General features: G+C 40.5%; 1 protein-coding gene across 1 annotated transcript; it reads right to left on the reverse strand.

Annotated features, from left to right (window-relative positions):
* Nucleotides 1-991: 991 nt before the first annotated feature.
* On the reverse strand, nucleotides 992-4,311 carry LOC137259243 (uncharacterized). Its single transcript, XM_067796872.1, has 3 exons — nucleotides 4,141-4,311; nucleotides 2,428-2,803; nucleotides 992-1,428 (listed from the first exon to the last, which is right to left on the reverse strand). The coding sequence occupies exons 1-3, from the start codon at nucleotides 4,309-4,311 to the stop codon at nucleotides 992-994; spliced, it is 984 nt and encodes a 327-aa protein (XP_067652973.1).
* Nucleotides 4,312-15,088: the final 10,777 nt, after the last annotated feature.

Here is a 15,088-nt window from a genome sequence, read left to right on the forward strand (position 1 = left end):
GACAGAAGCTACAGACAGTATTGAAGCCACTTCTTCACCATGCCAGACCGTTAAGCACCTCCTGACAGAAGCAGCTCCATTGCATGGGGGCTAGTCTGCTAGCCGTCACCAGGTGTGTCCGTCTGTCATTCATAGACTGTAGGATCGGTTCCAGGACACAGGTAGAATATAGGACCAACCTCGCTCTGGAAGACCCAGAAAAAAAAATCAAGGGACGATTACCGATATGTTGAACTTCAACCTCTTCAGAACTGATTGACAACTGGCGATGCCCAGTTGCCACAAGGTGCAGCTATGTTTCAGCACCCTTGTTTTTCTCTGTTTCTTGACAATCGGTTGCTTCACTGAATATTCTGACTTGTCATTTATCGTGCCCATTAAGCTTACCATAAGTTGCATTTACCTTAAACTATAAATGACCTCACCACGCTTAAGTGTATACTTGACTATCAAATTTTAGAGTGTTCCCATAGTTTTTCTTTGTAGTATATTTACACCTTCCTATATTCTGGGCCTTCCAGGTGGACACGAGTCTGCAGCCCACAGCGGTGATAGCCATCGGGGACGGTATGAAACGGGTAGAATTGATCACTCGAAAGATGCACATATTGGGTGTATCAAATAAGGTTCGTGCGATCGCCAGAGAAAGGTCAGCTTTCTGACGTACAGTCTAAATATACAGATAGCCGGCCAGCACGATGGTCTAGTAAAAGCCTTAGGTAAAAGTTTAGTGGAAATAGACTGTTAGACAATAAATACATGTCTCAAATTCATGAAGGTTTTCATTGTAACCAACTGAGTTCTTTTGGTGTGATCTCGTTAAATCCTTTCGGGGCTGGTAACATTTTGAAGTTACCAGCCAAGATGTCTGGTTGGGCGTTTGGCTTATTTCATACACTGACATGTGGCATCCTGAATTGTGATGATACACGTGTGAAATCACATTCCCTCACTCACTCACCCAGCCAACAATAAAACCACAGGTTAACAGTTATCCTTTATTGTAAAATCTGTTGAGGACCCTGTAAGATTCGCACTGCCCACACAAATGATCAAAGCAAAACCTCTGGAGACCGGGTTTGCAAAGATCATCGCAGATTTCGCTGCAGAAATGGCTTTCCGTAGTTGTCGTTGTTGCAACTGTTGTCGTAGTTCTACGTGGTCGGCGGGTGGTTGTCTTGCGAGGTCGGCGGGTGGTTGTTATACGCGGTCGGCGGGTGGTTGTTATACGCGGTGGTCGGGTTGTAGTAGTAGTGGTAGTGGAACATTTCGTATTCTTGTCGACTTTCTTCCATGGTGGAATCTGGTCTCTTTCGCTTCTTGTGATCATGATGTCGGCGCACGAGAAGAAGTGCTCCTGGATTGACCCACATCCGGGACAACATCTTTTTTTCCCATGTGCATCCACCTCACATCCCCAGCTGTTTCCTGGAATTGACAACAAACATTGTTATTTTGAGTTTTTGAACTTCTAATATGTTTTTTGTACAAGCTGTTTCTTTCAAGGAAATGCATTAAATCCAGGCATCTCCACCAGTCCGACAATATCTGTTTGTTGACAGGCATAGGGCAGGAATTGAAACCCACCTCATGCAACAAAAGCACTATCATCCCAACGCCAGGGCAGTAGTCAAGTCAAGAACGAATTTGCCCGGTGTGACAGAAGCACGGGAAACATATCCGAACCGTGAACGACATGTGTAGTTTCTTCCATTGTGGTGAAGCGGGAATATGTCACATTGAACATTTCTTTTCATCATGCCATGTGCAGTTCGTTTGATTTTTTTTCTGAGACAGATGAATTGCTCACTAATATAAAAATCGAATAATTGCAGTAAAACCAAATCTTTCACAGTCACATGAAATCGACACACCAACTCGAGTAATTTGTCTCATAATCTTACCTGTCGGTATTTTTAACGATTGGGGACTACTTGTTGGTAGAACAGCAAGGTGCGCGAGTCGGGCTGATCCGAGTTGCAAGAGTGAAAGTGAAATTTTAGTACTTATTCGAGTTACACAAATCATCAGAGTTGGTCTGTGGTAGTGCAAAATGTTGCTTTGTTGCAAGTATTAGAATTGTGAGCAATTCATCGGTTTCAAATGAAATCAAACGCACTGTACCTTATTTACACATCAGAAGGCGTCATGGTGAAATATTGCCGCAATACCTGTCACAGGTCCCTTAAGTTCCGGGTTAGAATGTTGGCCTTCATTAACCAATGCTTGTCGTAAGAGGCGACTAACGGGACCGGGCGATCAGGCTCGCTAACTTGGTTGAGCCATGTCATCAGTTCCCAATAGTGCAGATCTATGCTCATGATGTTGATCACTGGATTTTCTGGTCCAGACTGGATTATGTACAGACCGCCGCCATATAGCTGGAATATTGCTGAGTGCGACGTAAAACTTAACTCAATCACTCACCTGTCACATATTTCCAGCGAAGTACACAGTTGTAACAAGTCATCCACTCCGGTATCTTGAGCCGAACCAGAAATGTATCAGCATTCCAGTTGGGCAGCTCAAAGTGGTCCTTGCCGTTGTCGGCGTTCATCAAGGGTTGGAAGCATTCCTCTGTCTCAGGTTCCTTGGGGCTATTGGTCGGGCATATATCAAAGAAGAACGAACCAAAGTGGTTTGCGGTCAGCACAACAGCTACGTCGATGACTTCGCCACTAGTGTATTGCTCTACGATATTTCCGGTATAATAACAACCCCCTCTTTCGTTATCACGGGGCTGATCTTGAGCGTAGTTGTCGCCACAGACACCACACTTGCCGTCATTCTGATTAAACTGGACCTGAAACAAGCACGATACAAGCTTGATATGTCGGTTCAGGTCGATTAGAAATGAAGGTAAATGCCGACTATGAACTAAGATGGGTGTAACTAAGTCAACATGCTGGTCACCTTGACCTAGTCCAAGTTTCTTTAGCAATACTCGATCTTTTCTTTAACATCCTGAATGATGACAGAAACATGAACCTGTTTGTGTTTCTTCTTCATCTAAAGTGACGAATTGTTTCTCTTGCCTCAAACTGTTTTTCAAATGATGTCATAGTCGTTGCTTACATTTTAAAGAATCAAAAGCCCAAACCTTGATGGTACTTCGGACGTTTAGAGTACAACCGGACCTTATATCGACTGACAAATAAAACAAATTCGACTTTGTAACTCACTTAGCGTAATGTTGCCTCTACCAGTTCCCCAAACCAGCAGCTGCTATTAATATACTGTTCTTACTGATTTCATATGTGCTCATCACAAAAAGTTAAGCAACACAAATGACTCGTTACGTTTTCATTTAGTGAAGTTGTAAATCATGGAATGACGCAATAGAAAGGTGGAACATATGTACAGTTGATTAACAAAAGGAAATAAAATGTTATTGAGCAATAATATACTAACAACTCATCAGACGAGATAGTCGCGTAAAATCATGCTGCATTGATGGAGCAACATGTTAGCATTAAAGGTCATGTCAGTTTTAGACGTAAAATCATGCTGCATTGATGGAGCAACATGTTAGCATTAAAGGTCATGTCAGTTTTAGACGTAAAATCATGCTGCATTGATGGAGCAACATGTTAGCATTAAAGGTCATGTCAGTTTTAGACGTAAAATCATGCTGCATTGATGGAGCAACATGTTAGTATTAAAGGTCATGTCAGTTTTAGACGGTGAAGCAGTGCTCAATCATGTGTAATGACCACAGTGAGCACGAATGCAAGCCTGTACGCGTCTTTGCATTTACCAACTGGGCCTCTAAAGGTGATGCTGAAGAATGTTCTGACATTCCCTTTCTAACGTCTAGAGACCGCAGTAAACACGACTTCCAACACGCCCCAAACACGTCTAGTAGGAGTATGATCAGGTGCTGGCCACTCTATATTTGTGATGTTGTTGCTCTAATGTTATTAGATATATCAATCTGACAGTCACTAAAGGCTATGTATTCTTTGAATATTTACCTTTCAGTAACATGCCTGAAAAAAGACGCTAGCGGGATTGATAAAGATATTACAGTCACTGAAAATACTTGTTGCTTATTTTTTTGCGAGGAGTGTAAGTACACGTTAGCATTGTGCTTCGTACAAACTACATTCGCAGAGAGACAGTCCGTGTACCTTAACTTACCCCAAATCCTCCGCAGTAGTTTGAATTGTCGTCGTAGTTGGTGTGGAAGTAGTCGGTGGCGTTGTGTCTCCAGGCTGTGGATCTACCGGGGGGGACCAGCATGTAGCCGTGACCATCTACATAACTCGGCATGGTGGACAGCAGCACGCCCGTCAGGGCCAGTGTCAACATTGCCCGGGGGGTCATGGTGATGTGCTGCAGACATGAATGAGTGTTGCTTTTATCAATATTCTAGCAACATCACGGAGGGCTACACTAGAAATGGGCTTCACACATAGTACCCTTGTGGGAATTAAACCTGGGACTTCGGTGTGACGAGCGAACGCTTGAACCACTATAGTCTGTTTGCCATGAAAACGTACCGATGAAATTCTAAGCGAAAAAAGTAAATCAAATAAAGTGAAATAATTTTGCGAATCCCGACAGTTTTACCTTGCCAGCTGCACATTTAAATCAAAGGATAAAAGTTGTTTAACAAATGATCACAATTTCAAATCGCCATTACAAGCAAGCGCGGTAGTTGGAAAAGTGAAATAAATGTACGCGCGGCAAATGATGAACGTTAATTGAGACCAACCCTATTTGTTCTCTATGTTTCGTTTAATGTACGTACCTCAGTAATAGCAACATGTGACGATGATCGTTTCTTAAACAGCGTTTATCCTAAGTTGAATAACCCAAGCTGCCTGGCGCTAGAAACTTAATAGACGCGTGACATACCCCACCAGATACCTATGTACTGCTGGACTCCCCGCGCCTACTTGTGCTTAACCTGATGTGCGACATGAGCTCTACGCACAGGAACCCCCTCCTCCTCCCCTTCTACTCACGGTGAAGTGAGGAGATATGGGATTTAACGTCGAACTTAAGAATATTTCTGGGTAAGTATGACGACGTTCATGTTTTGCTGGTTTTGTAGTGCCATCTTACTGATACCATGCCGCAGTTAAGCATGAAAACCCCACTCAGACGCACTAATACTGTGTCCGAGTCGACCAGTCCTGTGTAGTACATATTAATGCCGAGCGCCAGCCAGGGACCAACAAGTACCATATTTTAACGTCTTTTGATATGACGCGGCCGGGGATCGAACCTCGACCTTCCGCTCTCCGGGTAACCCTACTTATGGAAGGCTTGCAGACTGTCATTTCTAACGGAACAAAGTGCACATATAGTGTAACCCTAATGTATCTGATTACGAAATGATTGTAAAGCGGAACTCAGTGCAAGGAGGAAAGTCAGTCTTGGTTGTAACATTTGGTTGTAACATTTGGTTGTAACATTTGGTTGTAACATTTGGTTGTAACATTTGGTTGTAACATTTGGTTGTAATACTGTTTTGATCAATAGGGATGACATGTAGCAGAACATGTCGTTAAACCATGATGAATATATGTGTCTCCACACTACCAGACCTGAGCTTGGGCAAAAGTAACTGACAATATACACCAAGTATGATAAAAATATGATAAAACGTGCACGAAAATCTGTATTGATATTGTATATAATAACACAAAAAAAACCCACCACATTTCCGTGTTGAATTCCTTTGTACTGTTATTATTGTTGGTGTATCTTCTTATAGAAATGTCCTCAATACTGCAGCTGTTTACTGGCAAACTAAACGGTTCCATGCATTAAGAAGTGAGTAAGTGAGTTGAGTTTACCATCGCTTTTAGCAATATCACAACAATATCACTGCATGGGGACACCAGAAAAGGGCTTCAAACATCGTACTCATGGAGGGAATCGAACCCGGGCCCTCGGCGTGACGAGCAAACGCTTTAACCAGAAAGCTACCACACCGGTCCTGCTAACTAAAGGCCACTACCTATCCAAAGAATAATAATTTGTCCTTGGAACTACCATGTCTTTTCTGCAAAATATGTTTGTAACCAAACTCAGACGAAGTACGTAGTCCTGTTTGTTTCGTATTTATCTCCTACTTGATCTTTTTCTACTGTCTTTTAAAGATGATCTTTTTCTATTAAACGTCCTACTATAAAGCTTCTACGCGTTTTTGTTTTATCCAAATCAACCAAACGCACTTGATTGTATACATATTCCTATGGTTAATAAATAAATTATGTAGATCAAACAACGATATAGATGAAATGTTAGTGAAGCCAGGGCTGTTCTTGGATGTCAGTGAACAATTATTTATCATTTTATGCTAAAATCTGCATAAAGACGTAATAACGCATTTCAGTACTCACCAAACTGTGAAAAACTTGAGACCAATCTCTGTCTACCCTTGGCTGCCCGGCTGCTTCTTTGACTACTTGAATGGCTGGTCGGAGATTCCCCCTTTTATATACAACACCGAGATTCTAATACAAACAGTGATTGAGTCCTGGTAAGACACGGTGTTTTTGTCAAAGTCTACCCCGATGATGTATTCAGTGCTCGACAAAGAACAGTAAATAACCCTGATATCATCCGGCTTGTTAGCGTGTGAAGACAGGGCAGCTTGAGGGCAATAATCCTCTAGAGTGAGTCATTCCGCGACTCTCAGATGTTTCATTTCTGTTGTTTCATCACATATTTTGTAATGTATATTTATGTCTGTTTTATCAATATCCGTCCAAATATGAGACAAACTTAATCCCGCCATGTTGAACCTGTGAAAAACCATGCCATATACTTACAGTGACACACATCAGCGAATAACAGTCCCTTACATAAGCGGTCATAAAAAAACCAAACTATTTTACAACGTAAATTAAGGGTTTTTATACATATTGTTTAATGCCGCAGTCAGTGATTGCGCAAGCGTATCACTCGTCGACCGAAGGTCATCCCACAAATGCTCGATGGGGTTTCAGTCGGGCGATTTGGAAGGCCATGGAAGCACTGAAATGTTCTCAGTCTAAAGATACTGAAGAGTGGTATGTGGTATGAGAGGCCTGACTTTATCTTGCTGGAACAACTCCCTCTGGCGGTCACTGATCGGAACCATGTGAATCCTTAAGATTTCATCTCTGTATCCAATGCCAGTTAAATGGCGCTGGCAGCACACACACCCCATGAGCATTCGGATTAGAATGTATGGTCAGTGACTCATGCTGATCGCAATTGGTGACTTGCGTAGATCGATGCTCATATTGGTGATCTCTAGAATTTCTAGTCCACACTCACTTATTTACAGACCGCCGTCATACAGCTGAAATATTGCTGAATATGGCGTAAAACTAAACTCACTTAATCACTCACTGAAAGAACACACACAAATACTTCTGTGAGTAGGAGATTTCCACCCGTACCACGACACGCTCACCATAAGATCTGCCAATCTGGGTGAAACAATTCTGGGCAGCACGTACATGTAGACGTCGATAGACATGTACTCTTTAGCCACAGCACTGAAACAGGAGCGTTATTCGTAACCATACACGGGGCCAGTTTCATCGACTCCAGAATTGAGCGCTATTGTACCACTGAACCCGTCGATGTCTTCGTCGAAGCACTGGAACAAATACAATCAGAATCAGAATATATTGGAACATGACGTATTGTATATGTGTTATATGTATATGGGCCGGTGGCCTGCATGCATAATAATAAAGATCTCTCTAACTCTAACTCTAACTCGGCTTCAGCCTTTCTGACACGATTAGGAATGGTTTGTGCTAACACTGTCCTCGAATCACAGACATTACATTGGCAGCTACAGTTGCTGTGGCAATTCGATTCCGCACATGAACTAGCTGGATGTACCTATCCTGTGCTGAAGAGGTAATTTGTGGCCGATCTTGCATATTTTGTGTTCATATCGAAACCCATAAACGACCGATGGTACTCTTGTGAGTATTAGGGCGACGTGCTTTGGCGGACTGCGACCCCAAAGCGTACAGATGTCCAATGGCGTTTCGATTTACAGCACAGCATAACGACACTGTTTCATTGACAAAAAATGCCAATGAGAGTCTAAAAGCAAAACTAGGTATTGCCTTTGCTCCCGATTCCCCATAACCGCACGTGTATATTGCGAACCACGTTCTCTCCATGCGATTCTCTGTTGACAGTTTTGAACGCAGATGTGCATTAACTCTTTGCGAAGATGCATTTTTTTGCGCAGCGCATTCGCTACATGTAGAAGAAAAAAACCCAAGAATATTCATTTATATTAATAGCACGTATGCGTTTCTTTTATAAGAGTATACCTGAAATTCAGTTGAATTCAAAGGATTTAGCGCAGACAAAAGGTTCTGTAGACAGTGTGTGTAGGACAGAGATTTAAAGTGGTGCCTGCTAAGAGATGTGCAAAATGACAAATGTACTAGAGAATCGAAAGCCAACTTGTAAAAATCCGGGTTAGAATTGATCTTCAATCTCCGCTTGTCTCCGCGACCAACAGGATCGGGTGGTGCGGCTTGCTGAGTGAGTTGACGAATGTCATCGGTTCCCAATTGCTTAGATCGATGCTAATGCTGTTGATCACTTGATTGTCAGGCCCAGGCTCGATTCGATTTACAGACCGCCGACATATAGACGGAATACTGCTGAGTGAGACTTAAAACTAAACTCCCCCACCCACTTACTCACCTATCATCTGCAGAATTCGACCACATAGACCAGTTGCGAACAGTGGTGCTGCTTTACTTTATTGAACAGAACATCGTTCATAACGCTCAAATAAAAAATTGTCCCGTATTAGAATGAGTGTCTGTAAGAAGGAATGTGTGACTGGATCTACAACTCATTAACACGTGCTCAACTATTCAAGCTGCATTTCTGAGGGGAAAAAATTGTGTTCCTCTGTCGTCACTTTTTTTCATTAAATATTAAAAAAAGGTCTTATCGCCCTCGTCACTTTTGAAAACGTGCCCGAGAAACATCTACAATTGTTTTGCAGCCTTGGGGATATACATTTTCAAATGTACACCTAACCGGCGGTGAGAAACACCATTACCCTGGTATGTTCTCCTGTGCGACTTGTTTCGCTGGTCTTGTTTCTTGGGACGTCCTCAGATTGATAATATGAACTTCTTAGTGACCGTGGTAAGTTCAAAGAGAATCTTAGCTGTTGTATACAAGGCCTCGTTCCTTTTAATGCTTTGAACTTGAGCGTCTGGCAACGAGTGATACATTATAAACAGCTTGTTTTGAAGTGAGACAGACCATTATGTATTTATTAGTTTTGAAAAGTAGTTGTCGGAGACAAAACTCTTTGCTTCACAGTAAATGTATGTATGTATGTATGTATGTATGTATGTATGTATGTATGTATGTATGTATGTATGTATGTATGTATGTATGTATGTATGTATGTATGTATGTATGTACGTACGTATGTATGTATGTATGTGTGTGTGTGTGTGTATGTGTGCGTGCGTCAGTCAGTCTGTCTGTCTGTCTGTCTGTCTGTCTGTCTGTGTGCGTGCGTGCGTCAGTCAATCTGTCTGTCTCTGTCTGTCTGTATGTCTGTATGTCTGTCTGTCTGTATGTATGTATGTATGTATGTATGTATGTATGTATGTATGTATGTATGTATGTATGTATGTATGTATGTATGTATGTATGTATGTATACCTGGCGTCGCGTCACCTGTTAGTGTTACCGTACGAGTGCCTCTCAAGGACGTCCAGGGCATGTTCTGCTGGAGGTATTTGCTGTCAGACATCTGTCCGTTTGTTCGAGCAAGTCCAGGATTTCCCTCAACAACAAGGAAAACAGATGAAAGGGAGATCCGGGGTCTGATTTGCAAGAAGAATGACAGGCCAGTGTCACAACCGTCAATATTGACACAAACCTTGCGATGTACATGTATACATACTTTCATGTTGGTGGGGCAATGGCGGACAGATGAGGAGGGGAGGAGGGAGTGAAGGGGAGAGAAGTTCCCTCTAGTGTTTGCTGTCCTGAAGTACTCAATTAACCTTTTCCTGTGTATTCACATATCGGTCGCAGTTAACAAAGGTATGTCCTTTATCCCTAGCTGAGGTATCTGTTAACTTCGCATGTTATTGTACCAAGGTCAACGGAGAGGACAGTGCAAAAACTTCTATATGATTATATTAAAATATACTGAGGGAAAAAAATAAGAGATGACAGGACAGGTGTTCCTTTCTTTGTTCCAGGTTTCTTCACAAGTTATGCGATATAAGGCATAAAGCATAAAAAGTAAGGGAACACTTGTGCTTTCGTGTGATCCTCTATTTTTCTTTAACTCAGTATATTTTATCATTTATTGTTCACATACATACATACATACATATACATACATACATACATACATACATACATACATACATACATACATACATACATACATACATACATACATACATACATACATACATACATACATACATAATCTATCCATGACCTGCATGTCATAATACACACATAGATAATGTTACAACGTAATGTATTTAAACCGCTGTGCAATGAACACACGGTGTACTTCACATATGCTGTATCTTGTCACAACTTCAATGTAAGCAAGCTCACATATGCTCATGAGATTCCGTAACCTTGACTGTGTCCATAGGTACAACTGTTCATACTCCAGTCACGCGCACCAAAATACCGGCACGACGTATGACATCATTGAACCTGCGTTCTTTGACGCACCTCAAAGACCGGCTTGTTTGTGTCAAGCTAGTCAATGTGTCGCCTATTGTGCTATGGTATAATGCCTTCAAACATTATATCTCACGGGATCTAAGCTATTCATCCCTCACCACACTTTTAGATATGAAAGGCTGTTAACAGAAAGACGAACGCAATCCTTGGATAATTAAATTAGCATGTAAACAGGGATTTATCTGTCGTGGAATTGAAGTGCAAGCAGAAAACAAATACAATCTTTTGTTGCGTCAGTGGTTAATTATCGAGCTGTGTTGATTTTCTGTAGTTACCTGCTTAGAAACCAGAAGAGGTACAACTGACTGAATACACCTGGCTTGAAGGAGTTATTAGATGTATCTCACGTGGCGTTGTAACACTCGGACAGGAATGTGTGACCAAAGCGGGTGTGCCTGCCAAAACATTTCACAATTACAAAATTGATGTTCCAAGTAATTTCCTGCTTTCACTTGTATCCGAATACGTACCTTCGGACAATCAGCCAGAATTACACACTATTGCCATATATTAGATCCCTATAATTGTTACCATTGTGCCTTGAAGTCTGACCGAGGTTGTTTGAAGCTATTAACAATATAATTCTATCCTCATCATCAAAATCTGTGTTGGATACATGTTTGAAATTCATAGACTGAACGAAGCTTTACATATATTATTGTAGGCATTCATCTTTTAAACCCTAATTGAACTGTACGAATGGGAACTTCAACAAAATCGTTTTAATTTTTCAACTGTGTTCCGTGTGTGCTGGTCAATATTTCTCTCTCTCTCTCTATATATATATATATGTGTGTGTGTGTGTGTGTATGTATATATATATACATGTATACATGTATGTATACATACACACACACGCACACACACACACATATATATATATGCAATGTAAATACATGTATACATACATGTATAAATGTGTGTGTGTGTGTGTGTGTGTGTGTGTGTGTGTGTGTGTGTGTGTGTGTGTGTATATATGTGCAACAAAACTCAATAGGCAAGTGGCACCTTTCATATCAAGTTTATGTCCCGAGTGAAATAATTTTGGCTTGTCACGAACTTTAGTGTTATGAAACACCTTTACGAAGTACCACGTGGTTAATATGTAGATATAGATATAGATAGATAGATAGATAGATAGATAGAGAGAGAGAGAGAGAGAGAGAGAGAGAGAGAGAGAGAGAGAGAGAGAGAAATATTGACCAGCACACACGGAACACAGTTGAAAAATTAAAACGATTTTATTGAAGTTCCCATTCGTACAGTTCAATTAGGGTTTAAAAGATGAATGCCTACAATAATATATGTAAAACTTCGTTCAGCCTATGAATTTCAAACATGTATCCAACACAGATTTTGATGATGAGGATAGAATTATATTGTTAATAGCTTCAAACAACCTCGGTCAGACTTCAAGGCACAATGGTAACAATTATAGGGATCTAATATATGGCAATAGTGTGTAATTCTGGCTGATTGTCCGATGTATGTATGTATGTATGTATGTATGTATGTATGTATGTATGTATGTATGTATGTATGTATACATGAATGATATGGATAATAAAGAAATTATTACACTCGCAAGTGTGCTGCGACCTACTTTAAACACAAATACAAATATTAAACTTAAATCTCCCCTCCTTACCCAAATATTGAGAAACCAGATTTTGCAGTGACCTCGTTGGCATTCCAATGTAAAAAGAACAAAATCATTGTAGGCGCAATTTTTTTTCGGTTCGAGTGCGAAAAAATGTACACCTTTTGAAGCCTTGATTATATAGTTTAATCCAAAATGAAGAAGGGACTACAGACAACAGCCATTTATATTCTATCAGGAACGTGAAACCTGTGCACTTGGTTAACGGAGGTATGCTACACACGCACGGAACCCGTTCTATAACACAGTTTAGTGCACATAGATTCAGAACCTACAACTCAAACAAAACATGAGACAGCCCTGCGCCATGCGATGTTTTGCTTTGTGAGGACCGCGTGTTTAAACAATAACAGGTGTGTCTTTCTGGGTAAGGAAAGATCCACAGGTGATGCCGTGTCATTGTCGTACTAGTTCATTTGCTATTTTCACTGACTATTTTTGGGTTGGTGCGAACAAGTACGCACGGTGGAAGATAGTCAGTGAGTGAGTTTTTTTACGCCATAGTCAGCAGAAGTCCAGCTTTATATCGGAGATCTGTAAATAATCGAGACTGAAGCAGACAAGCTAGTGATCAAGACCACGATCAACTCAACTGGGATTCAATGACATGAGTAAACAAAGACGGCGAGCCTGATCCCGCCAGTCGCCTCTTACGACAATTATGTGTTACTGAAGATCACTTCTAACCGGTATCTTCTCGAGTGTGTTACTTATGAATTTATAAAACTGGAAGGATATGAATACAATTTGTGAAGTGGAATGTTTCAGGAGCTTATCGGGATAAATATATATTTCAGCTATGATATATTTCGTTTCGCGCCTTGTACGATACCCAATTTAATTTTAAAAAATAGTTGAAAGCATTATGTATTACGGACATGTGACGAGTTCAAATTGATGTTATGTTAAAGAGAAACAAGATATTCGGTCGTATGTATGAAATCCTCATTACGATTTATTTCTAAACACGCGGAGTAGAAATGTACTGTCTGTTCTAGCATTGACCTCAAGATCCAAGAATCGAATCAAATATTTTATGTCTTATGTCGTTATGAAATTATAACATTACTTCTCCCCGCATCTGCTCATTGGACCTCATATTTTGCAGACCCTTGCAGATCTGAAATAGAATTGATCTTATTGTAACCCATGGTTGTCATAAGAGGTGACTAATGGGATCGGGTGGTCAGGCTCGCTAACGTGGCTGACGCACTCTTTCCCAGATCGATGCTCATGCTGTTGATCACTGGATTTGTCTGGTCAAGATTCGATTAAATACAGACTACCGTCACATAACTGGAATACTGCTGAATGCATCGTAAAACCAAACTGACCGTCTGACTCACCTACTCACATATTTCCCTGCTGCCTAGATGTCCACTGACCCTCGGGTATTGACGGGGCTGTCCTGCGGGTTTGGGAGAAGAGCTATGTCAAGAGACACCGTGGGTATCGCAATGTGTCTCTGAGGTTAAGTCTTGTCATTTGGGGTCAAACGTTAATTCTGTTTTGGAGATAAAAAATATTTTACGCAGTTCCACTGACCTATTTATTATCATATAAATAAATGTTTTATTTACACGTATGATTACACGCGTGTAATTACAAATGTTACAAACTTTGACGTATTTTTTTCTATGAAATACAACAAATGCACATAATGAAGATATAAAACCACCACCAACCAGATATAAAACTACCACCCACCAGATATAAAACCACCACCCACCAGATATAAAACTACCACCCACCAGATATAAAACCACCACCCACCAGATATAAAACCACCACCCACCAGATATAAAACCACCACAACATGTGCGGGGAATCACAAGGTTATGCCGAAACTGACATTAGACTTTGACATTGCTGCACAATGACAGAGGGCCGATCGTCCGAGTTTTCTAACACTCCGCGTGCTTCTCTAACTCATACATTTATAAGATGACATTAGACGAACAAGTGTGTCTTAATAATATTTGTGGAGTCAGTAAACTACAACTTATATACACAACTTTTATATACACAACTTATATACACAACTTTTATATACACAACTTATATACACAACTTTTATATACACAACTTATATACACAACTTTTATATACACAACTTATATACACAACTTTTATATACACAACTTATATACGCAACTTTTATATACACAACTTATATACACAACTTTTATATGCACAACTTATATACACAGCTTTTATATACACAACTTATATACACAACTTTTATATACACAGCTTTTATATACACAACTTATATACACAACTTTTATATGCACAACTTATATACTTTTACAAATTCAATCTATAAACTGTACAGTAATGAACGCAGCCGCAGGCTAGAACCTTGGGCGGCAGGCACAGGAACAGGTATTTCAAAATGAGTTTAGGTAGAAAAAATCGATTATTAATCATATTCAGACTGCATATACCGGAATTACGTTTTAGCGCTTCACTCAATGTACACTCACATTATTCAGTGCAGTGTACTTTAAGCTTTTACTTGAACATTAGAAACAATACAAAGTGTATCTAAAGACAAGCAGGCTAATCCTGATTTTAGCACTGCTGTTAGCTATTAACCACTAAGAAAGCCCCTTGGTTTAAATCTGATGGCGAAAGTTTCAGCTATGCCTGCTGGCATGAAGAGAACACAATATCCAGGATGCATCGACATCATAAACT

Source organism: Haliotis asinina, chromosome 13, assembly GCF_037392515.1.
Source record: "Haliotis asinina isolate JCU_RB_2024 chromosome 13, JCU_Hal_asi_v2, whole genome shotgun sequence".
Lineage (NCBI taxonomy): Eukaryota > Metazoa > Mollusca > Gastropoda > Lepetellida > Haliotidae > Haliotis > Haliotis asinina.

Coding starts and splice junctions, on each gene's coding strand:
- LOC137259243 (XM_067796872.1), bottom strand. CDS start 4,311: ATGTTGACACTGGCCCTGACGGGCGTGCTGCTGTCCACCATGCCGAGT. Junction 2,804..4,140: donor ACTACTGCGGAGGATTTGGG/GTAAGTTAAGGT, acceptor TGCTTGTTTCAG/GTCCAGTTTAATCAGAATGA. Junction 1,429..2,427: donor TCGCTGGAAATATGTGACAG/GTGAGTGATTGA, acceptor TGTCAATTCCAG/GAAACAGCTGGGGATGTGAG.